This window comes from Amphibalanus amphitrite, unplaced genomic scaffold (genome assembly GCF_019059575.1).
Source record: "Amphibalanus amphitrite isolate SeventyFive unplaced genomic scaffold, NRLGWU_Aamphi_draft 000580F_arrow, whole genome shotgun sequence".
Taxonomy (NCBI): domain Eukaryota; kingdom Metazoa; phylum Arthropoda; class Thecostraca; order Balanomorpha; family Balanidae; genus Amphibalanus; species Amphibalanus amphitrite.
This window is the reverse complement of record NW_024882074.1, coordinates 201566-229548: the sequence shown is the minus strand read 5'-3', so window position 1 is coordinate 229548 and position 27983 is coordinate 201566. Positions and strand designations below refer to the sequence as shown.

Here is a 27983-nt window from a genome sequence, read left to right as displayed (position 1 = left end):
TAGTTTACGAATATATTCAAAAAACAATTAGAAATGAATATAAGCGGACCGGTTTCGTCTATCAATGACTTCTTCAGCGCTTTTACAAAAACGTACTAATACGTTTATTATACGTTTTGAAAAGCGCTGAAGAAGTCTTTGATAGACGAAACCGGTCCGCTTATTCATTTCTAATTGTTTTTTTTAATATATTCGTAGACTACTGGCTCTTCACTACATACCTGTCCAATATATCTACACATGCCTCTCTTCGTATGAGATGTGTATTTATAGGAGAGCCACTCTCGCCCAGCCGTAACATACCGTCACAAATACATAAACGCACACGACAATTCGTATCAGTTTCAACCATAGAGGACGAATGAACAAAAGCCTTCTCGCTCCATTTCCATAGAGGACAACGTTACACAGTCGCATACCCACACACAGCTCAGGTAAGCTCAGCTTTGGAGCAGGCATCTCGCAAGTAATAAAACCGCTTATTTTATCTTCTTTAATCGCTTGTTTAATCGCTTTTCGGTTTTGAGACGATTAACCTTCGCCCCAGTGGGGGGGGGGGCATATGTTACCACCCTGTCGCGTTTTTTTCGTATAAATAAAAAACCGCGGCGCGTAGCGCCGCGCTGCTTGGGGTCGCTTTTGGTACATCAATTTTGGACAATGTGTGAAATTTTTGACCCCAGGTCATGTCAGGTCAGGTCACTAGGTCAAGTTAACTGACCAAGCCTAAAAAAAAAGTTTGCAATCATGTCCAGCCTGCAGTGTTTGTCAGAGAGGTTTCAAACTTGGTGGATTACATGATGTTATGGGTGCCTACAATTTGTATATCTCGGATTTTTTATATGCGTGACCTAAGGTCAGGTCAGTGGCGTGACCTTTCCATTATAAGTCAATGGAGAAAAACGAAAATGCCTCTAGATCCGTGTGTACGCATTGGAACAGTCCAAATATTTCAGGATAACAATGATTTGGACCACCCGTGACAACCAAGGTGTCTTTTTTGCTGATAGCCTCTTGAAAGGTCATCCGAGGTCATTTGAGGCTACAAACAGTTTTTTGCCAATAACTCTCGATTGGAAAGAGATAGAACGCTGGGGTTGGCCTCATTGTGTTTGTCTTGCCGAGACGCATCGACTGATATGCAACATGACCTTTTTCGGTCAGGTCATGACCTTGACCTGAGGTCAAATTTTGAAGTTGACCTTTCAAGGTCAAAGTATAGTTCATTCGACGCGTCTCGGCGAGAGGAACACGATTCTGGCATTAGAAATGACCTAGCTTTTTTTAGTCAAAAGTTATTGTCGAAAAACACTTTTCTTAAAAACAGCTATTTTTGGAGTTTTTGCCCTCTGGAGGCTAAACCGTTGACCTGAGGTCATTTTTGATGATGACCTTATCAAAAGAAGAGTTCAAAAGCTATCGATTGCTTTTCCCAGCGTTTTTCTAGCTATCATAGTTCCTGAGATAATGGCATATTTTCTGAAAAATATAATGACAATTCGCAAATTTTGACCTTTGATGACCTCTGGTGACCCCAATATTGCTCTAAGATGAAAAATGACTGAAATACTTTCAAACGTACGCATCAAGAGCTATCGACTGCTTTTCACCGCGTCTTTCTAGCCCTCTTAGTTTTTGAGTTAGAGGTGGGTGGTAACATATGCCCCCCCTCACTAGGGCGAAGTTGGCGGAGACCGCCACTGGGGCGCGGGTTAATGAAAAATGAAACGCATACTCGTAGAACAATCCAATTGACAGCACCATAACACGTATGTAACGCAATTACTAACATGCATGCTAAAGCGCTAAATGTCACTCATACATTTTCTTATAAAACTAACAACCGCATGCTGGACTTGGCCGTACAAGGCACGCATTTGCACAGCTTTAGTTTAGCATAAGTGTGATCGCCTAACCCCAACTAAATAACAAGGCGTGTAATTCAAGGGCACTTAATTGTTTGATCAGGATATATCTGTCACAATCAAACGAAATTAGGGGGCGGGCCTGACCTCATTTGCATTTGATCACACGAAACAGTTTCACATAGCGTGAATGACAGATGTGCGAGAGATGAATATATGCAAAGCAGACACATTTATTATGAAAGTAGCGTGGTGGGATGTCAAAAAACGCAACTGGCCACCGAGCATTGTCAGGCACGCAGTGCTATGTGGATGCAGCCAGACAGTCGAATTGTCCTCACTTACAGGCAACGCTGGTACGTGGCACAACCTTTATAACGCATCTACGAACTTTCACTCTGTGGAACGTATTTTGTTATCACATGCCTGCTGAATTTCGTATTGTTATCAACTTATAGTTATTATTTCAGCACGCCAGGCGGCAGGCAGTGCGCTGTGCGCCGTGCGGTGAATCAATGTATACAGATAACTACAGACAGATGCACAAATCAAGTCGAATGTAACGGAAGATAGTTATCCGCAAATTAAAACATCGCCATTGCAATCTCATAGTTCGGATCTTAAAAAGGACTGGAGTCCTCGTTGTTACACATTATTTGTATAGACAACATCATTCTGTATTCAAGATCCAGAAATGAACCTTTCGCAGAGTGCAACGTGGAAATATGCGATTACACTGCACATCATCGTAAACTGCTCGGTAAAATCAGCGTTCCTCGCTACCGGCAACCACGAGCTGTGTACCGCACACAGAGGGACTGGAGGCGGCTCGATACGACACAGTTCCGTGCAGATCTTGACGCCATCAACTGGGTACAGAGAGTTCCCAGGTCGGATTCCTGTGAGATCCAGTGGGACAAATTCATCCACGCAGTTGAGTCCGTCCTCAATCATCATGCCCCTATGAAAATGGTTAAAGTACGGAATCCAGCGCCTCCACCGATCTCAGATGACACCCGTGACCTGATCATCCAACGTCGACAAGCCATCGCTGCCAATGACAAGGAGAGGTACGCATCTCTGAACTCCCAAGTGAAGCGCGCTATCAGACGGGACTACCGTAGCGACATCTCTCGGCGAGTCGAAGAAGCTCCGTCATCGGGCCTCTGGCGGCAGCTACGTGCAGTTATTGCGCCGAAGCGCGGCGCTCCGGCCCGGCCTGAGAACTTGTCAGCTGATGACCTCAACTCATACTTCACCACCGTGGGAGAGGAAACACACCAGGCCGTCATCCGGACGTTCCAGGAGTCTGGGAGACGTTCTCTGGCTGCCCGTCTCCCTCGCGTCCACTCTGACGCATTGCGACTCACCCCGATCACTCTGGAGGAGCTGAGACGCATCATATACTCTCTGCCAGACAAATCATCGCTCGCTGATGGTGCCATCGACATCAGGGTGCTGAAGCTGAGCTTTCCCGTTGTTGGACGGATCTTGCTGCAAATAATCAACAAGAGCATCGTGTCGGAGTCGGTACCAGACAGCTGGAAGACCGCAGTCGTCATACCGCTGCACAAAAAAGGTGACCTGAGCACTGCAGGAAATTTCAGACCCATCACCAACGTTCCTGTTATCAGTAAGATTGTCGAAAAGGTCGTCTGCCGTCAAGTTGATGGCTATCTAAACCGAAACCATCTGTATAGCCTGGAGCAGCATGGATTCAGACAAAAGCACAGCACCGCTACAGCACTCGTCAGTGTGAACGACAGCTTGTTGGAAGCAGCAGACAGGGGCGACATCAGCATCCTGACGCTGATTGATCTCAGCCGCGCGTTTGATGTTGTGGACCATCAAACCCTGCTGAATCAACTTCAACTGCTTCAGATAGACCCGGGCTGGTTTCGGAGCTATCTCACCGGACACAAGCAGTGTGTTCAAGTGCCAGGAGGGGAGAGATCGACGCTGCTCCCCATCAACATCGGCATCTTCCAGGGATCCTGCCTGGGACCGATGTTGTACAACATCGCCTCCATCGGCGCCGCCTGCTACGTGCCGTCCGAGGTGAATGGCAGTTTGGTCAGGATGGCCAGGTATGCCGATGACACCCAGCTGGTCGTCTCAGGACCCAAGGAGAGGCTGCCAGAGATCCAGACTGCACTGGAGGGTGTCCTGGACACTCTGGCCACCTACTTTCTCCAGAACGGCATGAAGATAAACGCTGCAAAAACCGAGATGATGGTCGCCGGAGGCCGATCGGCGCTACAGGCTGCCGAGAGGGATCCGGTCCGAGTGCAGTTCCTGGGAGAGACTCTGCAACCGGTGTCAACTGTTAAAAATCTAGGTGTAATCTTTGATAGCCGACTGACCTTTGAACCACACATTGATTATATCGTCACCAAATGTTTAGGCGTTCTTGTCGGCCTGATGCACGCCAGGCATGTGCTTCCTCCAAGTGTACTTCCGACTATACTGGACGCCTTAGTCATGTCACATGTGCGCTATTGTAGTCAGGTATTCGGCTGTGCCAGCAAAACGAGCTTAAAGCGACTGCAGAAAGTGCAAAACTTTGCTGCCAGAGTGATATCTGGCAGACGGAAGTATGATCATGTGTCCGACGTGATTAGGAATTTGGAGTGGCTCCCCGTCAGTGCGTTGATTGACATGAACGACGTATGTCTGCTACACGGGGTGATTAGCAGGGGTGAGCCTGAGGTACTGCGACAGGACATATCGTACAATAGAGATGTTTCCGAGCGCCAGACTAGGCAGTCCGGTCATTTACATGTACCGCGTGTTCGAACCAGCCTTGGCCAAAGAACTTTTAAGCAGCGAGCGTGTAAACTGTACAACGAACATGTTATAGGAACGGAGCTTCAGGTCATGTCTGGTCCGCGCTTTAAGAAAGGTATTAAAAGTCACCTAGTCAGCTAGATGGATAGGCGACCATACAAACATTTTAGCTGTGCTTTTAGTTTTAGCGTGCTTTTATACTTTTGCAGGTTTAACTGTTTATGTGTCTTTTTAACGCGCTTACTGTTTTGACGAGGGCTCGGAATAGCCACCTTGAGTGGAAGAGTGCCGATGATGTAAAATACAAATACAAATACAAATTTCGTTTAGTGGACAAGGGCGACAATGATACGCGTTGACACTCTTTGGTTTTCTCGCCTGCTTAGCTACGTTGTGCTTCGTTCAGTTGAAAGCCGTTTCACAGAGTAGGTACAAATCTGCTTTCCCGCGATCTAATGTAGCCAATTTCCGAGCACTCAATGCAGATTTGCTTGCAGGCAGCGAGAATCAATGTTCTGCAAGAACCATAAATAACCGCGTAACAAATAGCCCCAAAGCACATGCATTTGTCTAAATATAACGACGAAGCAGTTCAGTTCGGTGGTGTGCGACTAGAAGTCACTGGTTCCACATTTTCACTTTCGACAAATGTTGGTCCGCATTTTACTGGCCACTGCTTACGATCACTGAGCCTGGCAGACTAGCACTGGCAATGGTTATGGCTCATATTATAGTGTTTGTGTATACGATCTATCGTATGTCCACTGTCCAGCATCATACAATGTCCAAACTCCTGGCCTTCAGTTCAACTAGGAACACAACCAAGAAGAAGCAGTGGCGTGATTATCCGAGAAACAATCGCGCCACATAGTGCGATTACTTCGGTCTGCGCACTGTGGGCTGCTTTCATCACAAAAGCCGATATAAGCGCTGGTGAAATGGGCATTCGGAGTGCCTCGGCGAGTTCCCTACCGATGAAGCCTGGACTGCAGCGCCGCCTAGTGTTACTAATAGTGTTGATAGTACTGCTCGGCACCGCAATGTGCCGCCACCGGCGGGGCGCGCTCACTTAGGCCCAGGTCACAGGCCACCATCTCCTGAATATCATTTAACGTATCGAGCGCCGTAGTCGCCATATGCAACGAGCTACTCGGCAAGACGCTAGCGCCCGGCATATAGGTGGCGGGACTGTCGGGTCGATAGATGGCGCCGGTGGGCGACGGGCCTCGCTCCGGCTGAAGGTAGCGACTCACGCTGCTGTAGGACGGCAGCGGCTGGTGTGCCGAGGACGGATATGACGTCACCGGAGCGGGTGATGTCACCGAATGGGAGCTGTACAGCGCCGGCAGCATCAGGTGTGTCGAGGCGACGGCGGGCGGCGGCGGTGGCGGCGGCGGCACGGCGGGGTGGTACATGGAGGGCGGGCTCCGGTCGTCTCGAGGGTATACTGAAACAACAGACCGGACGCCATCATTTACCAATAACCATGGCATTCCTTCGTGCCCCGCATTGTCAATTTAAACTAAAAAAAAGACAGCACAGAGAGTATCCAATCACCTTTCAATGGTGACAAAGGAGGTATACTTATCACTCATGTGTTGCATGGGTAACTCAAGCTTGTCCAGGCTCGCATAACCCCAACAATCTAGGAGCACATTGCTTCGTTCCTCGGTACTTCATACATCCAAAATAGCAAAGTCCCTAACCCCCAAGCCCTCAGAGAACAAGGCCCTTGCCGATGCCTCCCAACTGAGTGCGTCCCTCGCCCCGGACGTTTCTCTCACCCGGCGGGTTGATCACTGACGACTGGGTCAGTTGCGCCATGGAGCCCATGCCCAGCCCGTTCTGCGTCAGACCGACGACATTCATGGCGCGGTTGACGATGTCGACGCCAATGGTGGCGCGGCTGGCCTGGTTGCGTCTCCGACGACTGCGGCCACTGCCGTCCGCCTCCGACTTAGGCTTTCGCTTCCTCGGCTGGATAGGGGAGAGAAAGGTCCAGTTAGCAGTGCTATGTGTACATACAAGTACCATATAACCCCTCGCTGGACTGCTGCTTTTTATGTACGCCATGGCTGAGAGGAGAGAGTTTTAGAACTCCCGACACCCACTACACACATCACATTGTCCCTGATCGGCCTGATCTAGGTATAGGGAGCTTCACGGAGAAAGCAAGAGTTTGCGTCGTTACGAGACGGAGAGACCGGTGCCCGATTTTGATAAATGATCTCTGAGGTCAGGTCAAATGACGTATGGAAAGCTACAGATAGTTTCGATGAGATCATGTTGCTTCCTATTAGCTTTCCAGTAATCCCGAATAGTCGGCAGGGGGCGTTAAGCACCCTCTCTTCCAGTCAATGGTGGCCAGTGGGCTAAGACTACAATGTACAATACATAGGCACGTTTTACCGCAATATTGATAATCAATTTATAGTATGAACAAGCTATGCAACAATTGACTTGCAAAGTGCCGCTGATCGAAATATGCTTTGACAAGAAAGACGAAGAGCTTCAAGGTTTGGCGTTTAAAAACTAACGTTTAAAAATTCCACAACATTCACGTTTCTAACTCAGCGCGGGTAAACGGAAATTCTATTTCAGACACGCATATATATGTATGTAGAAGAGATATCGCCGGCTTCGAACCGTGGTATTTGCACCGTTCTATTCTGATCCTTTTCAACGGCATATCTCAGGAGCCACAATCGATCCTCCGTTTAGCTCAGAAATAAGCGTGCTGACATCGCGAAAGCGGTAATTTCATCGTAACGTTAGGCTCGGGGAGCTGGAACGCTTACGTCTGCGGAGATTTATCAACATTTACGTGCATAAAGCAAATATATTACATATCAATGCGCACCCACAAAGCGTATTTTTCCAGAAGTCCTCTTACCGCGTCCATGAGTGGTGGGTGGACTGTGGACTAGTGTGGAGCTCACCTGAATTTCGTCTTTGCGCATGCTGAGCGGTCGGTTGTGTCCGTGCAGTTTGGCGAACAGGCCGCAGGCGTTGCAGACCGTGTTGCCGTTGGCGTCCCGCCGCCACAGAGACGTGTTCATGGTCTGACAGTTGTGGCAGGACTGGTCCTGACGTCGAGACATGGACTGCCGCACGTCAGATCACAGCGTGTCAGGTCAGGTCATGTCAGGCTGTCAACAGCGAACTGTTTAAAAGGCGTATGGTGTGGGTTTATATAAGTCATCTATGATTGATTGAATGATCGATTAGATTTACCACGTTTATGACGCTGACAGCTCTGTGACAACCAAAATAATGGAGTACGAAAACAGAATGGCATTGATTGCGATTGCCTGATAGCATACAAGTATGTACGTAGTAGCAGCAATCCGGATAGCCATTGATAGCCGATAGGCATCATTGTTGCGATGCAGCATTGCTAATCTAGCCCAACCTTTTAAATAGCCTACCATGCGTTCCATACAGCTAAAATGCCATCGGCAGCCAGCATGCGTTGCCACTTGTATCCGAAACTATGCAATATGCACTAGCATAAGCTGCACGAAGCATGTAGTCGTTCCATAGCCTCATGCCAATAGATAAAGCTAAACGTACCGACCTTAATGACTGGGAGGGAGATTTGCAATCACGCGAATGGGAGCATAGCGATTGAAATTTAAAATGTGTTGAATGGTTTCTGTCTTGTGCCCTGTAGGGGAGAGTGGGGCAAAGCGGCCACCCGGGGCAAAGCGGCCACCCATCGTTTTAGCCCTTCATAGCTGGCGTCAGTTCCAATTTATGGTTTCCAATTATACTTCTCTTCACGGTCGTTCGAATGAGCCAGACCGGGGTTTCAAGCCCATCACCACTGTTCTGTGAAACACGGAAAAGCATTTCTTGCCAGGTTACCAACTATGTTTACAATTTTTAAATGTTATGTTATTTCATAACCGTTTGGAATTTTTATAAGCGTTCTTGTCCATGCGTTGCATTGTTATCGTACATGTATTCTACCAATTTTAATGTTTTTTACCCCACTAATAGCTAAGCTGGAATATTTTTGTCTCGGACGGTATGCGCGGGGCAAAGTGGCCGGGGCAAAGTGGCCACCCCCCAATTGGCCATAAGTTGTTTCCATCTGGATAAAAAACATTATTTATATTCAAATGTGTCGTCATGCATTCATCTTGGCCACTTTTCAGTTGCATGAGTTACCAAATAATGCCATTAAATGTTTTTTTTTCATGAAAATCCTTTCTTTGTTTACCTACAGGTGGGATGCTAACAAAGCAAACATCCATCCTCGCTTAACCCTCGCCGGCCGAGGGGGGGGGGGGGGGGCGGGTGCCGCCCCCCCCCCATAGGGTTTTTTCGCGATAGCTCCGAACACGCTGGCGATAGAGAGCTGAAACTTGGCATACCTGACCTTTGATCCAAGCCGCATCTTTTGACACCAACCGCATTTTTGGGTCAGGTCAGGTCACTGACCTATGACGTCATAAGTGAACCTCTGCACGGTCTTCAGATGTCGCAACTTCGCAACGCCCTCACTGCCAGAGGAGATGTCACAGGGAAATGAAACTTGCAGGATCTAGTATCCATTATGAGTCTCACAACTTGTATATCTCGGATTTTTCCTAAAGGTCATATGAGGTCAGGTCATTTTCGTGACCTCACCATTATAAGTCAATGGGGAAAAATGAAAACTGCTATTCTGGCGCCGGGAACGATCTCCAACTATCTCAAGCACACAGAATCGTGATTTGATGCACTCCTTGCAAGGTTAGATGCGTCACTTTTGCAATGTTGACCTTGCGTGACGTCATTTATGACGTCATCAAGGTCATATTCGTTTTTCGTCAATAACTCTTGATCAAATTGAGCTAGCGAGCCGGGAAAGCCACCAATGGACTCAGGAAGACCTGCCGAATCGAATGATATGCGACATGACCCCTTTCGACCAACTTCGTGACCTGGGGGTGCTGACCTGACCTTGACCTGAGGTCAACACCCCAAGTTGACCTGACCCGGACAAAAAGTATATCATTCGACGCGCCTGAGCGAGACAAACACGATGCTGCCAAAATCGGCGCTCTGCGGCCGTTTTTTGCGAAGTTATTCACCAAAAACTGAACCGTACCTTGGGGCACTTGACCTGACCTCAGAGGTCACCAGTTGACCTAGGACCTTAAAATGGGGTACCAATCTCTGCGTCTCGTAACGGCGCACACGCTCGTTTTTTCCGCGACGCGCTAGCTCCACCAGGGGCGAAACGGCGAGGGGGGGGGTCGTACCCGCCCCCCCCCCCCTCGGCCGGCGCGTATGTAGAAAACCAATAGGTCCGGCGAGGGTTAAACCTTGTCACCATCAAATACCCTAGTCGTACATGAGGCAACTATTTTGTTTCTCATATCGGGACTTGAGAAGACGCCGGTGGCCGCTTTGCCCCAGGGTATGGGGCAAAGTGGCCAATATGCATAGGTTTAAAGTTTTGTCAATATCTTCCATATGTGAACGCCTTTGGAAATAAAACGCATTTGAAATGAAAGGCAACTTAATAGGGATCACATTGGTATAGAAAGAATCTTTCCAAGTTTAAAAATCAAGCGTTGGCACCGTGAGAAGCGTTAGGGTGGCCGCTTTGCCCCACTCTCCCCTACTTGAATGCATGGAGCCAACACATTGTTAAAGGTTTTGGACACCCTTTGAGCACTTCTAGCATACTTCAGAATCAATTCCATCATATATACTTCTTTGTATGAAAATTGCCCATCATTTAACAAAAAATTATATTTTGTTGTTACATGCCATTTCAATCACATGCATTGCCTATGAGTGAGACTGGGCACCACCAGTGCTATTTGTTCCTATCTGTCTATGTGCCGGTCTGCGCCGATAACTGCAGGGGCGGGCTCCGGCTCCCTCTGGGCGCTGGCGGGTCTGCTCACCACCTTCTGCTGGTGTTCGCTGAGGGAGCAGGGTACGGCGCCCGCGCTGGCAGCCGGCGGCAGCACGGTGCTCAGTGGCAGCAGCGGCGGCGGCGACGGCTCCATGGGCGTCAGCAGGCACATGGCCGGCGGTGTGCCTGGCGGCGGCGGGAGAAGACACCCGGCATCCGACGGCGGCGACGCGGTCAGCGGCTGCAGCTCGCTGGGACCAGCTGTAACAGCCGCGGACGGCGCGGGTCATGCCACAAGCGTCCAGCGGGGGTCCTACCTCGAGAGACATGCCTTAGCGAGCGCCACGGAGGGTCATGCACCACACTACAGGCTCTGGTCGCTCAGTCGCTGGCGCATTCGTGCGGCCTGCCGTGCTGTGCTGTGAACTCAGTTCAGGGATGCAGCGAGCGGCAGAGCAGCACTCACCAGCCGCCTCACGGTCTGTCTGAGCGGCGGACGGTGGAAGCCGTTTGACTTTGAGAAGAGGGAGCACGCGTTACAGAGGTAGTGACCGGTCATGTCTCGCCTCCAGAGGGGCGTGTTGCCCGTTCCGCAGTTGACACACTCGCGGCTCTCTGGGTAGCAGTAGGCTGCAAGGCAGTTACGATGTTACGATGTGTCATGGGTACAAAGGTGGGTTCATATACCGGGATCTTGCAGCGTCTGAGCACGGTGTTATCAGACACGATGTGTCACAGTAACGTTATCAACTTTGAGGACGGATTTATCCTGGTGATTGAGGCGCATACAGGTGAAAGAACATCGGAACCCCGAATGATGAAACCGGAAACGCTTCTTCAAGGAGGTACTTTGTCAATTCAAGCTGGGACTGAAAGATGCAGGGAAGGAGAAACGGTCACCGAACGAAATATACCTCACTTATCAAGTAATGAAATCATCACCGCAGGCGAAACTATTCATTGCCATACTCGGTAAGCCCCTGGAGCTGGGCTCATAAGCTCAGAGGGTATGAAGGTCACATGGAGCTGCAAAACTCGATCGAAAAGATGAAAAACAGAGATGACACCTGCTTACATCTAAGGCGAGGTTACATCTTAGTGAGGCGGGTAGAAGGGAGCTAATTCGTCTGGATGACATCATTACACCTGTAGATTATTAATTGATAGATTGAACATGATTCGTTTTGCTTACACTAGCATCATTATTGGAAAGGTAAATGTACAGTAACATTAATAAAAAACATGATAACATTGAAACTGAAACTGAAAATACCACATTTTGAAATAGGGCAAATCAAATAGGCAAAATGCAGCAATAAATTACACGACTGCAATGAATTTATCCAAACCAGCTGCAAATATACTTCAGTCTTATCACAGAAAAACCCTGCATGGGCATGGAGGAAAGTAGCGCGGTTGGTCTATTTTTGACCGGAAGTTGGGGCCCCTGCGCTGGTGCGATGCAGCCTGCCGAGGAAGTCGAGGGAAACCCGCTGGGCGCCGGCTGCGCCGGTAGCCCTCTCCCGCAGACCGAACCAAGATTACTTTACCGAACCACTTCCCGGAACTTCGTCCGATGGTGTCGCCGCGTCGTCAGCGGCGGGCAGAGGGAAACGAGGTCGAGGCGCGACGAAATACGAGAAAAGATGCAACGTGGGGTGGAATTAATCCTGACTGCCCAGCGCCAACGCCGGTGGTTTTATCTTAGAATCTGGACGGCTGGTTCGTGATAATGTCATGGTCGACGGTCGTAATATGCGACGACGTCGCGGATCGTGGACTTCGGAACTTGCACTTGATGAACCCTCCCCTCAGATGCCCCTACACTTGCCGGGAGGTTAGGTGCTCAACACTGCATCAGACCAAGTGTCGGACCGCACTTTCCGGCAAACGAGGATCCTCGTCACGCCGCATGGGGCTGTTTGTTCTACACGTGTCGACAGCACGACCGGGTGCTAGCCACGGCGGGCGAGCAGATGGCCGACAGTGCCCTGATATTTGATAGCACTGTCCCAAGATCGGCGGACAAGTGGAGCTCCGGTGGTTCCTGGTATCGGGGAGTTTCCGCGAGCGCCGAGCGCCGCCAATCTTTGACGTGCGGAAGAGGATAGTGCTGTTTCGGCATTTTCCGTGAAGCGTCACTTGACGGCGTCGTATCTCAGCAAAGAAAATAGGCCGGCAAAGTCCCCGAATTTCCGTAAAATGAGATGCATTTCCCTCTTACCCGACATTTGACGCGGTGAGTTTCTTTGCATAAGGTGATCAAGCAAAACCGCCGACTGGTTTGTTTTCCTCCTCCATCATCCCGTGCCTATACATAGGTACTGTTCACGTGTGTCAATCTCACCTCACCCGTGCGCTTCCCTGTCACCTCCGTGTCCCTCCATTACCCAGTGCCCTCTAACGTTACCCCGTGTCCCTTTCCCCACCGCTCCCGTGTCCCCAATCCCACTCCCGCGTCCCACTCCCGTGTCGCCCGGCGCACCTGAGGCCGGTTTGTTTTCTGTCGCCACCGGCCCGCCGTGTGTGCCCTCAGCTCGAGCCCACGATACTGATGGAGGCCAAGCGGCCACACCAGATAACGACGCTGTTCAACACGACGTCTGATAGGATCCGAGCTCAGAATGATAACGGGAGGGCTCCGAGCGCAGAACGGCGACGGCGCTCGCTCCGATCGAGCACACAGAGGCTCTGAACAGGCACTGTGTGAGAATGATGACATCATGTGTTCTTTTTCCCGTGTACGATTTGTGGTGACCATATTGGCGGGGATGCTAATAAGCGATGGGGCTCATTCTAGCGGACACGGCTGGCAGTTTGATTTGTCGGCCTACTACTTTCGCTGAAGTGGTATTTACTATTTACCATTTCAATGGTATTGGCTGGTATTACAGCCTATACCTGCAGTATGTGTATACTTAGCCTCCACTACGTGTACGTTTAACACTGAAACAACACCCAGGCTGCATGAAATTACACATTATTTGTGCATTTATTGACCAAAACTCTTTTCTGATGCAATTTCATAAAAAGAATCCTTTCATGGATCATCGAATCGAGAAAGCCAAGCCTTTGGCTTTCCGTCACGATTTTACTGACATCTGAGCGACGCAGTGGTATTTAAGTACCCCACCACCGTGTTGAAATTGCCCTCTAACTGCCGCGTATAGCGCTCTCTGTTCGCTGGCGATCGATGTGGGCACACCTCGGTACTACACCTGCCCGATCCCATTATCTTATCAGGCGGACTGAGCCGGGGCGGGACGGGACGGGGCGGGATGGGCCAGGCCAGACCGCCGCGCAGCGGGCCGGGCGCGCTGAGAGGGCGTAGCCGGCGACGGGCCGCGACGGAGCAGGCCGTATTAGAATGATATGTGCACTGTGCATTGTGCAACGTGCATGTATCAGCATAAGACGGGTGGAATGGGGCTGTATAGGAGTTGATGAAATGGAGAGGGATTGAAAGGGGTAGGATATGATGGAACGAGTGCAAGCGACACACAATCGAATACCTACAAAGGAGGGTGGAGGGTTAATAATGTAAAACAAAACTGTCAGCGGTAGTTAAGAAAAACAACCCAGCGCCGTATTGCTAGGTTACAGGACATGGAAGCATGGGCGAGACAATTGTCAAGACACACTTTCTTTTCAATCAATGGCGCACAGAGTGAAAAACAAAACAAAAATTCAATCCGTTGGAAATGTAACTTCTAATTATAATCGTTACGAGTGATGTTCGGTCTCTAGCGCAGTCCACCGTTGTTTCCCCACTTCTGCAGATATCTCCCGACTTCCCCTGGGTGAAGGACTTACCCGGGTGAGCAGCGTCCATGACCGGCCAGCCGTCGTGCTGCGGCGCCACGTCAGGGGGCGGCTGAGAGGGTCGGTACAAGGACCGAGACGTGGAGCTGATGGCTGAAATTGAAGACCGAAGAAGGGTCACAGAGAGTGAAACCGAATGAAGTGGGGTCTCAATTAAATGGAACAAGATGAGTAAATCGGCACACGTGATAATTTTTGCTTCGCTTTCAAACAAAATGATAAAAAGGCTACGCATGAATTAATAGCGTGCAAGGAAATAACAAGGCGTTCCTAAGGCAAAAGCTTTTTTCTTGTGCAAGAGTCGAGAAAAGACAGCAATGCAAGTGCGGCACACGCATTTGCAATTTTCAGGTTAAGGCCTGGCTACACTATGCGTTTTCTGCGTGCGTTTTTTGCGTGTTTGCGGGTTTTGCGTAATATCGTTTTAGAAAAAAGGTTATTATTAATTAAACTTCTTTAATATTTATATAAAAATTAATAAAACGTTTATGTTAATTAAAAGTTTATATGGAAAACATAAAACAAAAACGTAATGTCGTTTCTTTCTAGAACGATATTCCGCAAATCACGCAAACTCGCAAAAAACGCACGCAGAAAACGCATAGTGTAGCCAGGCCTTTATACCTATTTGTCTGGCTAAAGCGCGCGTCGTGTGCGTTTTAACCTTTAAAGTTACGCTCTCTAGCCAACAATGCCTAGAACATGATTTTTATCTACCTACGCTTTTCCATAAGGTCGACATGTCGCTCTTGTAGCATCCTAGCAAATATTTTGTACTTATCTATCATTGCATGTTTTCACTTTACATATATTGGGATGTGAGAAACGAGAACGAATGATAAGATCAACATTCTACTCTGTATCTACACTAATGTCTGCACTCGCACGTGCAGGGCTCACTATCTCGCTCGCTCGTTCTTCGCCCAAAAGGCGTTTTACTTATCTTAATGAGTATCAATTTGCTTGGCTCTGATATCTCGTTTCCAAATCACGGACAGGTGAGTAAGAATACTTACGCGACTGTATGACCGATGTGGCATTTCGCAGGGCAGCGAAGGGGAGGAGTTTTGGAGTCTCCCCGGCGGTGGATGTCATCGTCAGGCTGCCTCCGACAAATCTGAAACGGGACAGAACGGCATTGAAATACAGCATAGAAAACGACATCAAAGTACGGCGCAACAGGCTGACCTCGTGCAAAACATCACCAGCAAACAGTTACTAGTCTTTATAGGCACAGGCAGGATATGTTGGGTTTCTGAGTTATTCTGAATTATTTTTTAAGTTATTGTTGTTGCGCAAGTCACTCTGCTTTGTTCTTGAGACATACCTTCTGAGTGCACAATGTGCATGGTATAATCGTGTTCTTTGCATGGCAGCAAAACAAATATCAAGGCGCTAGGTTTCATGGAAAACGCTTTCCTTAGCGCCCTGACATGTCTTGCAGAAAGGAATTGCAGCGTGTTGCCATGGAAACGTAAAAAGTGTCTTGTGCCGTGAAAACAGTGCACCTACGCCGTCAACACCACTTCAAGCAATTAGTTAATACCAATTTGTAAATAAGCATACCCATAAAGCGTTAGATGGGTACTCTAAACTATACAAAAAAAAACTAGCTTTCCATGTGCATTATATTATAATACTACCTACAGCTTTTAAATTGTCTCGGAGTAATTTAAATTCGAGGATTCATTCAGCTCCCGGGATTACATGTCTTCAATGATTTTTATCAACACATTATAGACAGTACATAGTAGACAGTTAAAGATAAGGAGATGACATTAAAGGGACCCTCCCACCTTCAAAAATGTTAATGAATTGGCATGAAAGTGATGTCGCTTGGTTCAGAAATATCGAAAACGAATATCTACCAAATTTCATCGAAAATATTCACCGGTTTTCAAGATATTAGACTTTTACTTTCGTTTACTTTTTGGGATCTCCGCTGTTCCTAGCGACTTTATTTGAAAGTCCGGCATTTGTTGCGCGCAAAGCAGCATATACCACCGCGTGCTACCAAACGTTTTAGTAAAATATTTAAAAATCGTTAGATCTCCGCTGACGTCACAAATTCTAAAGGGGCATACCAATGCATTAGCCCCATAGAATCCGAAAACTGCAAGTTTGAAATTCCATATCTCTGAATTAAATCATTTCTCGATGTTGTGAGTGCCCAAACCGGTATTATCAGGCCATGGCCACCAATTTGGCTATCTCAACTCAAAACTAATGTTAAGGTGGGAGTGTCACTTTAAGTCGATGCACCTAACATAAGCCCAAAGAAATATATGTAGATGGCCCAGGGCTGCGGAATCCATAGATTTTAGGGTGGCTCCGACTCCGAATCCGACCCCAGCTTCAAAAAACGACTCCGACTCCGACTCCCCCTCCGACTCCGACTCCAGACGGTTCTATTAAAATTCATATCATGATCCTGAAGTTAATAATGGAGATGTTTTATCTTGCCTGAAACGATCCCTTGTGCGTGCCAAGGCTTGGCGTTGCTTTGCTAATATTCGTTGAAAATAACATGCAGAATGAAAAGCAAGTTCTGGAGAATTCACCGTCTTCTGCTTCTTTCTCTTGAAACGTTCGTCCAAAACAGCAAAATTGCCTTTTTTCGACAAAATCTAATTTCTAGCGTGCAGTATCGTCAATCAAACAGCTGCAGTGCATTACGTTATTGAGCCATGCAGCCGGCAGCGTTAACTCCAACTCCGACTCCGGGCAGAACTGTCGACTCCGACCGACTCCGACTCCAACTCCGAATCCGACTCCGACTCCGCAGCCCTGAATTAGATGCAAATTGCTTTTTATGAGAACACAATGAATCCTAATGAAGGTCCACACTACACACCCAAGTTGCCAGGTGCCAACAGCTTCGTAGAAGGCTTGGGATGGGACGGCCTTCATTCGAGAGGTGGGTATCTGCTACCTAATTTTCTTGGACTATTGAACATAAAGTGTGCCTGGGACATAACTATATTGTGGGATGAATGTATTCATGTATTTATCTACTAACAACCTACAAAATATCATTCATTTCATTTTTAGACATCCCGTTTTTTCCTTTTTGTGATAGGGAAACGGAAGCTCATATATAGGGGAAGATAGGGGAAGATGATATACTTAACCCTCGGCCGCGTCGTCCCTCGACCTCAATATTCTCCCGAGTGGCATCAGTTCCAATTGGAACTGCCCATGCTCGATTATACCTTGGTGAATTGACTATCAGCGCGGAAAAGGAAGAACATACCTACGCCCGATCAGATCACCCTGAGGTCTGACGATGAAAAGGCGGAGGAAGGGTTTCATGGCCTCGCTCTCCCAACCCTTCGGATTTGCCCGGATTCGAAATAAAGATTCGCCGTCATGTCAGCGTGTTATTTTTGGTCAGGCCGCAATAATGCACATTTGAATGGATGACGGAATCAAGCACATGCCATTCGTGCCAGCAATAATGAAATAGGCCACTCCGCCAGGCGCCATTTCGCAGTGGCCTTGAGTGTCTGCAACTGCCTGCCGGTGTTATCCTGTTTGCGCTGCTTGTCGACAGATGTCTCTGCTGTCTGGTTGGGGTAGGAGAGGGGGGAGGCATCACTGACATGGCGGCCCCTGACCACAGCTCCGAGGGGCGGGGCAGGGGAGGGGAGGCGCGAACAGGATGTGGTCGCTGGAGGGTAGCGAGGAGGTCGGCGGTCGCACAGGATGTTAGATTCGCTGCAAAAGATTCTGTCTTATAGTCTCTGATCAAAGCTTTGCAGATAAGTGGATATGACTCGCTTCAAAAATATATTTATCAGTAAGTCCTGGGGGAGATACCTGCTGCCTGTTAGAAGAACGGCAAATGATGAATGTCCACAAAGACGTCCTATATGGAAGCCAAATTTATCACCTGCAAAGCTGTAGAGATGCGTGTTACCTAACACCCACGAACATGAAATAGCTGGTTGGTATGGTATCAATACTCGCTAAGGCTTTTGGCTTATCTAAAGAGAAAAAATCGCCAAATTTTTGCAATGCCGTTGGTAAGAGCTACCAAAGGATTTCCATCCACGCCAACGTTGACACAAGGGCTGGTTCAGGCCAGCACGGGTCAATGACAGATCTCCGAGTTCGAACTGAAAACACTAGCCGCCACCCCAAACAAAGAATGGTGCAAACACGCGCGCCAGATCCTGGCCAGTGCCGACTCGGAGCCGGCTCCAGGAAACAGGACCCGGGACCGCGACGGACCGGACCCGGGCCGACCCCGGAGCGGAAACGACTTCCGCGCGTCGACGGCCGGGCTGCGGACGGTCGCCGAGGCCTCCGGACGCGGCCGGAGGCCTCGGCGCCGCCGCCGACGGACCTCGTACCGAGCAGCGCCGGTCGACCCGCGCCGGTCGAGCGACAGAGCTCACTGGTCACCAGTCACCAGGGCTGCGGAGTCGACGGATCCGACTTCGACTCCGGCTTTCAAAAGCCAACTCCACTCCGACTCCAGGCACACTTATCCAGTCCGACCGACTCCAACTCCGTCTCCGACTCTGCAGTCGTGCCAGGTCTGCGGAGTCGATGGATTCCCGGTGACTCCAACTCCGACTCCGGTCAGAATTGTCGACTCCGACCGACACCGACTCCGACTCCGACTCCGCAGCCCTGCCAGCCACCCGCCGCGCCGGTCGACCCGCCCCGACCGACCGAGCAGAGAGCGTCGGTACAGAGCGACACGTCAGCAAGCAACAGAAAACGTCCGTCCAAAGTCTGTCCGTGGACGGAGGGGAAAATATCAAGTCGATCGAATATTGTAAGAAACATTGGATTAGTCACAAGAGTGAGCGTAGAACGTTGGACGTAAACAATACAGATACTTGAGACTGAAGAATGAATGGGTTTGACCTAAACGTAAGTGCCGATATAGCGCAAAGGCAGAAGGTGTATTCTACTTTATGCTAGGAATTGAAAGCGTAGATGTCAGTAGTGCCAACTGCTGGAAACTAACTCAAGTTAGAGTTTAGCCGTAGCGGAGTTGAATGCCATATAGGCAATATAAGTGTTCATTGTGGTTCAAAGAATACGTCAATGATATAAACGTTTTGTCGCTTACTGCTCAGCAGACACCTGACATTTCTCTCCAGTCACCACTGCGACTTGCACCCGGCTAACAGGCAAAGCATCGCCAGCTGGAGCCACTGCCCCGGCGCTGTGCGGCGCGGCACACCCGCCAGCAGGCAGGCGGGCGCAGCTGCGAGCTTTCCCTCATCGCCGCTCGCCGTCCGACCGAGCCCGGCCGCGGAGGTCACTTCCGGCCCAGTGTCGCCTAGTGACGGCCTAAAAACGGTGAGCAAACGACCCGCAGTCGGCCGGCCGCCACGTGCCGCCAACATCCGCTGCTAGGCTCCGCCGAGTCGCGAGGGAGACCGCGCCGTCACCGTCACCCGTTACCGTCACACGTTACCCCACCGCCGCCACGCCTGTTTTTAACCCCCACCCGAGCGGCATTTACCCTCCATCGCACAGGGGGCAAACCAACGGCCATTCCACATGCCAAGATGCACGTTTATACCAATATTCGTTAAAGGTTGTGAAATGTGAAAGTGGTGTGTAGATTTTCATTATCGGCAAGTTCACACTAGCCGTTTTCACGACGGCCATCTGGTACACATTTGGTGCACATCTGGTGCAGATTAGGTGCAGATTTGGTCAAATTAGGCTCAGTGTGTCTCTTAGTAGCTATCAGCTAGGGTTGCACTAATTGTTTAGGTATGCCTGCTTTGTCATGTTAACAGAGAGCATCATCGATTAAAACACTGAAATAAATTCATAAAATAAAGATATTTGCTGTAAAAGAGATTAGGTGCAGATTTGGTCAAATTAGGTGCACTCGCCGGATAGCCCGTCGTGAAAACGGCTACAGTTGCCTCTGTCGCTAGTGGGTGCAACATCGGATCTAGCAACAGCAACGGCGGCGATGGTCGAACTTTGGCTTTTGGTTTCGGGCGACGGTGGCGGCTGGTCTTTACGCTTTGGGTGGTGGAGGCGCCCACAAGGTGCACAGCGCACGAGTCACCGCTACACGCCGGAAGTGCTGGCCACACCGGTCCGCGCGACATCGACGTCACCTGTGACTCCGGAACAGAGTCGCACGGGGCTTCCGGCCGGCGCGGCGGCGGGAGCAGCGCGCGGCGGCGGCGGCGGCGGCGGCGGCGGTGGGCGGCGGTATCCGTATTTGCCCTGTGACGTCGCTCAACGCATGGCTGGCCGGGCGAGCAGGCTCAAACAGTCCACAGGGCGCGCCGCGGAAGGAACTGGGCCGGACGCGACGGCCGAGAAACGAACGAACGTATACCGGTCGGTGGGGTCATGGTGGAGAGCGAAACAAGCTGGTCAAGGCAGGCAGCGCAAGTTAAAGGGACCCTCCCACCTTCAAAAAAGTTAATGAATTGGCATGAAAGTGATGTCGCTCGGTTCAGAAAGAGCAAAAACGAATATCTACCAAATTCCATCGAAAAATACTCACCGGTTTTCAAGATATTAGACTTTTACTTTTGTTTACTTTTTGGGATCTCCGCTGTTCCTAGCGACTTTATTTGAAAGTGCGGCATTTGTTGCGCGCAAAGCAGCATGTACCACCGCGTGCTACAAAACGTTTTAGTCAAACATTAAACGGACGTTCGAAAGCCTGATGACGTCATCAGATTCCCGTAATGGTTAAGAGATAGGGACCAAGCTGGTCCCACCCTGCAAGTAAAGGGAAGAAATTTCTTGAACACCATAAAGCTGCGGGGGTTGCGACCAGGATAAATGGTGGTTTCTGAGCCTGGCCGCAAACTTGGCTATCTCAACTCAAAACTAATGTTAAGGTGGGAGGGTCCCTTTAAGAATGTCATTTTTTAATGAATATTATGGTTTGCAATTTGCATGGATATAAAAGAACATATCTTGCCGTGTAGTGACAATAAAAAGTTACATTGAAATTGTGTTCAAATGAAGACGATTTTTCATTTCATCAAAAGCATTGAGAAGAAACACACAAAAAACCGGAATAGGTACAGAAAGAAGAGTGACACCCTTCGAAGAAAACAAAATAGTGGAATATTCAGTAGTATGTACGAGTTACTTGCCTTATAAGGATAATTTGAAGTTCAGAAGTGTTCTTCTAAAAACCACGAAAGGGATGCTAACAATAGAGACAACGAATTCAGCCAAGATCAACGAACACGGATCTTGCAGACGGCTGTGAGCCAGTGCTTTGTGCCTTATCATCAGACGATCACCGTCGTATTGGCATTCCGATGATATCCGTTATCAGGGTGTGACGAAAGCGGCGCACCGCGGCGGCCATGACGCCGGTGGCGCCGCTGTGACGAAAACTGACGCACAGCCAGTCAACATTACTCGACGCTGGGCGAGCGCGTGGTGAGGCGCTAGCCTTGTAGCGCCCAAAGCCAACGGGTCACGGGACTCCCCGATAATGTGTCACGAGTGCCAAGAACACTCAGGATGAAAAAGAAATGGGTGCCGTGATATAAAGGCCTGGTAGGGCTCGAGCCCTACCAATAATTGCGGTATTTTATTACAACATTACACCTATGGTGTTGCATGGGAAGAATGACTATGGTAGATATCCTAAGATAAGCGATCTGAGTGAATCACAAATATTTTTTTTTCAGAAACGGCCTGTTCAGCCAGATGCAGGTAACAAATATTTGTTGTAACAAATAACCTGAGATCTTATGTTTTTGCGAGACTATTTCGAGCGGGCCCTCTTATATTCAAAATGTACATACATAATAATTTGCAGCTTCTCCACAAACTCAGGAATATTAGTAAGGTTACGTATGCCTGTGCATGTCCCTTTCGTGGGTCTAGTTTATTCGAATATGGGTACCGGATGGCGTATGATCTCAACAAGAAACGGAATAAGGAACCGTCACCGAATGCTGAATTTGTCCAGCGTTACCTATGTTACCATGGTTTATATCACAGTAACGCACAACTGGCTGGAAGGAGAACCCGGCTACATGATCTTTTCTGGACGATCTGCGAAGGCGTCGTTCGCACAGCGCTGAACGTTACTTTTTTAACTAATGGCAGTGCAGCACAGAAAAGGAATTGTATGTATGTATGTATTGACATCAAAAGCCTGCTTGGATACCAGAGCATGCAAATAACAGCCGTTTTCACGGCGGCTATCTGGTACACATTTGGTGGTGCAAATTTGGTGCAGAGTTGGCGCAGAGTTGGTCAAATTAGGTTCAATGTGCTTCAGCTTGGGTTATCAGCTTGGGTTGCACAGTTGCTTTTATACCGATTTTTTTTTCAAATTAGCAGGTATTATTTTCGATAACAACACTAAAATGAATTAAGATATGAAGATATTAGTTGTAAGAGATTTGGTGAAGATTTGGTCACGTTTGGTGCATTTAATATTCGTCGTGAAAACGGCTACTAAGACGGATAAGCGTTGTCACAACAACCCGTCAACACCAGTGACATGAACACTAAATAGGCTGTGGCCGAAAATGTTCATTGCATAAAATCAAACATAAATCAAGGTGAAATGATATAGATATCGTTCTTACATTCAAAGGCGGGCATACAAATGCAAAAATAGCCTTTAGTAGTGGCTATGGTCATTATTCGGTTGTTAGTTTCCACAGGCTTAGCAAACCAACCAAATAGCCGCAGCAATCTACGATAACTCATTACATCCCATCAAAGTCGAAACTGGGTGTAGTTAAACAGTAAAATATTGGAATTCGATTCAACAATGTGGACTTCCGTCTATAAATATTCACTCTTGACTTTGGCATCTTGTGGAGTTCAAAATAATGAAGAAGGTTTTATTTTGCCCATAGTGCAAGTGCATGGTCGAAGGTTTTTATATCGTGACCTTTCGGTAGCTCTGTACACTTACCAGCATGCCATTGTCAGCAAACGCATCAATCGTTTGTTGTAGCAAATTGTTCGGAAGTCGAAACGATTCGATTTAACCAGCTTTAGAATAGCGACACGAACGCTGACGATGGTATGCAAATAAAGTTGGGAAGCTCCCTCGGTATAACGAACTGCAGATAATTCTAGCCCAGGCTGAACAGCTACTGTAAAACAATAAGGCTCTCATTTGATTCCAAACTGACCTAAGTTGACTACGTCTGCACCAATCAGTACTACTTGGCATTGAAAAACGGGTGATTTCAGTTCGGTGACTTAATTACTTTTTCACATAGATAGAACTTACATTTTACTTCTCTAGGGAAAATTAGTCCAACCAATGCATCTCAAGATAGTTATATTCTTTAGGTGTAGCATTTCAGAAGCCAGACATGTGCATGGATCCGAGCGATGGATCTATGATCTCAGTGGATCTCGAAGCAAACTGCAGGTTAGAATCTATGATCCCATCGGATCCGGCGTGAAAAATTCATCTTGGATCTATGATCTCATACGATCTGACGATAAATCAAGAACATGGATCTATGATCTGAGTGGATCCCACCATGCACAACATTTGAAACCATGTTTTAAAGGGTCTCTGTGTCAATACTCGTAAGTGCCACAAAACTATGGATTATGACGTGCGAGGACATAAAATCACTCAAACAGAACGTTTATGCGTTGCAACAAGTGTTTTTTTTCTGTGCTGACAAAAAATAAGTGAGGATCTATGATCTCACTGGATCTCAAGAAAAAATGAGACTCGAATCTGTGATCCCTACGGATCTCTCGATAAATTTGAGAGCTGGATCTATGCTCCCGTCGGATCCGAGATCAGAATCCGTGGGATCAGATCACAGATCCATTTTCTCGGATCCATGCACATGTCTGTCAGAAGCTATGATATTTATAAGTTAGAAGTTATGCTGCTACATTTGTTAGTTTGCCAGTTAAAAGTTATGTCAGTCATATATCACAGAACTTGGACATAACTCTAGATTTAGTTGGCGACTGGCATCGTCTTGCCAAATAGCTTGGATAAATGGCAGTTGCAGCATTGCTGAGTGAGGGACTTCTAAATTCAAGTGCCATGATCAGGCGGTGAGTTTAGTTGGAATGATAACTTTGAATAATACAAACATCAATGAAATCAAGGCCCTAAAACATATAGAGTGAAATTAATTAATAAAAGTGAGAAGAGGTTTCTCGCAGACACCTCGGAAATACTCGTTAACAGCCTTTAGACTCATTCATCAATACAGGTCGCTTATTTTGCGATGTTGGCAACTAACCACATTACCACAAAGGCTATTTCTTATTTTCTTAATATGAAACGTGTCTTATTTCTTTTCAAAAAGAGTCGCGTTTCCAAAGGTCTGTGCGATCAATCCATGAAAATTCAGAATTCTGCCTTCAGGCGCATTTAAGTTACCTAATGTGTTTTTTTTTTCATTGTTTTAAAAATCAGATAATCACAATAAAATACGGCTTGCCTAGGATAATGTGTTCACGCATGAAATACATATAGATGAAAGCACAAATGCTATTGAAAATATCTAATCTCTAAGGATAGTCCAACGATGGAATATGCAAACACATTGGGCTCGGTCAGATAGTCAAGCTATCACGTCACGCAGAAAACTCCTATAACTGTTTATGCCGATAAGAAATACGTGATAAGCAAATGTGATAGCTTATCTGCTTGTTACAGATAACATTGATAAGGATAGTGGAAGGACAGTGGTACTTCACCAAATTGTGTGAATAAGGTAGGCTGTTAGGTCTGACTCAGAATTCGCAAGACCATTTCAATAACTCACAGTTCAGTGAGGAGGGGTGCACGGTAGAAAGTCTCAAGCCCTAGCCAAAGATATAAGGTTTGGAACTTGCAACGGGATGACGCCTATTCCTCATGGCTCACGGTCATCCGTAACAGAGGCTAAGTGACTGCCGAATCAGCCGATGAGCGGACGTGGCTAGCCCGTTTGAACATGATTGGTGGATGTCTCCGCATCGCCCGCTGAATGAAAATAGTGCGCTACGTGGCTGCTGCTCAAAAGGGAAGTACTTATAACTTTACTGCTTTAGAAGCTAATAGATAAGGCTTGAATTATCTTAGTGATCAGCAAAATAAATCCGTTTTTTTTTTTTGCCTTCCACTCGTGATTGCTTTAATTTTTATCAGCATGTGCTTAAAAACACCCATTGGGTGGATACTTCCATTTTGCGTCTAGCTAGACACGTCTAAGTCTTAGACGCGTTTAGCTGGACGGCGGCTGCGTCTATCTGGCGACAGCTTACTTTAGACGCGTCTATAGTCTGTTCCATATCAAGCTTGCGGTCGGAGCTTGGGTCGGAGTTTCTTCGGCAGATCGCACCTCCGCTCAAGAATTTGCGTCTTACAATGTAAGAACTGTATATACAGAAATCACGCACTGCTTTCAGCAGGGCACTTCGGCTGCAAGCTTGAAACGGGACAGAGTATAGCTTGGAAGTCTCCGTCCAACAGTTAGACGCCAAGTTCGACGCCAACTTGGACGTCTGCTAGGTTAGACGCCAGCTGGACGCCAGTGGAAGTCTCCACCCAACTTGGGAAGAAGGAACGCTCTAATGAGGAGATGCGTGATGGACACAGAAGTTAGCATCAGCCGAGCAAGCAACAAGCACTGGGTGCAGGGTGGACAACGAGAGGGGTCCGCAATACCCATCGAGCCCAAAGTCGAGATAAAGATAAAGATCAGTAGTTTTCTTCTCCCTTCATTTCTGTCAAGTTACGATCGATCTCCCCGATCCTATATCGACGCTGCCGGGCTCGGCGCAATCCACCCCTGTCTGAGTTGAAACATGCTATGCGCCCTGCCGTACTTCTGTGTAAGCCCATTGTCAGTCCGTGGTCAGTAAAAGTGCTGACATCATTTTCTCATGATATTCTAACTTGTCGTCGCTATTGAGTAAGCAAGAGCCAAACGAAGAGCAGACCACCACAATACGTACCGCAGTGTTTCAATGCAGAGGAAGAAACCGCTACGTCTCACACCTCTGGAAGCACTGGGACCTCAGCCTGACTATTCTGCGGTCCATCGTCTAGTAACACAATCCATAACCCACAGACGACCTCGTCTTCAACTGACTCTCTTACCTTGACCTCTCGATCCGATAGGGCTGCTGCGGCGGCGGCGGTGGCGGCGGCGGCGGGGCGGGGGCGAGCCGGCTGTATCGGCGGCTGGCCGGCCGTATCGGGCCGCGGTTTCTGGCTCACTATCGCTGTCGACAGCTGGCTGCGTCGCGCCGCGGCCGGGGCGGGGCCTCCGCCAAGGGGCGGAGCCTCACCTCAGCGGTCATCGCTGGGCGCCGGTGACCGAGCGCGCCGGGCGGCGGCGGCGGGCGGCGGCGCAGCGGCGGCGGCGGTGACCGGCGGTGGCGGCGCGGCGGCGGGCGGCAGCGGCGCAGCGGCGGGCGGCGAAGGACGCCGCAACGGCAGCAAGGGGGACTGATTCAGACTCGCTGATTGTGTCAGATACGAGACACAGCAACTAAAATTTCGTGGATAAGGACTGGAACTGATTATATACTAGAGCAGAACATCTACAGATTTCACCTGGTTCATACTAGCCGTTTTCACGACGGGCTATCCGGCGAGTGCACCTAATTTGACCAAATCTGCACCTAATCTCTTTTACAGCAAACATCTTTATTTTATGAATTTATTTCAGTGTTTTAATCGATGATACTCTCTAATAATATGGCAAAGCAGGCATATAAGCAATTAGTGCAACCCTAGCTGATAGCTACTAAGAGACACAATGAACCTATTTTGACCAAATCTGCACCTAATCTGCATCAGATGTGCACCAAATGTGTACCAGATGGCCGTCGTGAAAACGGCTACTGACGTCCGGACTGTGGACAAAGTCAGGAATTCAGGGGCGGAACGAGGATATATCCGCCGGAGGAACTGCCTTAGTCGGAGACCCGTAAAAAGAAAGCTATTCGGAATTACGTTACGGTCTTGACATCACTGGCAAGTTGCAAAGTTGCACTGACAATGTTGCATACCTACTATCAATCGATCTGTACCGTTGCGCTTAACCCGGCAGTTGCTGGGGTATTTTGCCACGCGCCGTTTGCTGGGGGAGGGGGGGGGGGCATTAAACGCCCCCCAGTCGATAACTCAAGAACCAATAGGCGCAGCGAAACGCACGATGCGGCAAACGAAAGAACGCGACGAGACGCTTCAGATGAGTACTTAACAGTTGAATTTTGAGGTCACAGGTCAGGTCAAGGTCAGGTCAAACACCTGAAATCGGGCTTTCAATAGCATGGACTTCAGAACCTTGCAATAGGCGCCTCTCGTCATCAACTCTGTCAAAACGGTGCACAATCCTTCATATAAGGCCTACAAGAGTGTCAGATCCATGAAGGGGTCAGTCAAACATAGGTCAGGGCCAAGGTAAGATTAACCAGGCAGGCACATATCCCCGAAAATCAGAACTGATATTCGCAGCCTGTGACACTTAATTTATGGTTAATTTGGGGCGTAGAACACGATGGTAACATTCATTTTATCATACTTGTACGTGTTTGGTTCAAAAAGTCCAATTTAAGAAATGGTCGTGAAGTAGTCACGAGAAATTGCCAAGATTCATTTCAAGATTTTGGAAAATGCGGAACGATAATCGAAAATCGAAGATAGCCATTTGATTGTTCATGGTATTGGCAGTCTAATGGCGGTT

At 48.3% G+C, this 27983-nt stretch overlaps 1 protein-coding gene across 1 annotated transcript; it reads right to left on the bottom strand.

The window, feature by feature from the left end:
* Positions 1 to 247: 247 nt before the first annotated feature.
* LOC122394223 (transcription factor GATA-6-like) lies at positions 248 to 26504 on the bottom strand. Its single transcript, XM_043390957.1, has 8 exons — positions 26390 to 26504; positions 15348 to 15448; positions 14323 to 14424; positions 10559 to 10770; positions 7592 to 7756; positions 6437 to 6629; positions 4974 to 6099; positions 248 to 2521 (listed from the first exon to the last, which is right to left on the bottom strand). Exons 2-7 carry the CDS (start codon positions 15424 to 15426, stop codon positions 5660 to 5662), a joined length of 1191 nt encoding a protein of 396 aa, XP_043246892.1. The 5' UTR covers positions 15427 to 15448; positions 26390 to 26504; the 3' UTR covers positions 248 to 2521; positions 4974 to 5659.
* Positions 26505 to 27983: the final 1479 nt, after the last annotated feature.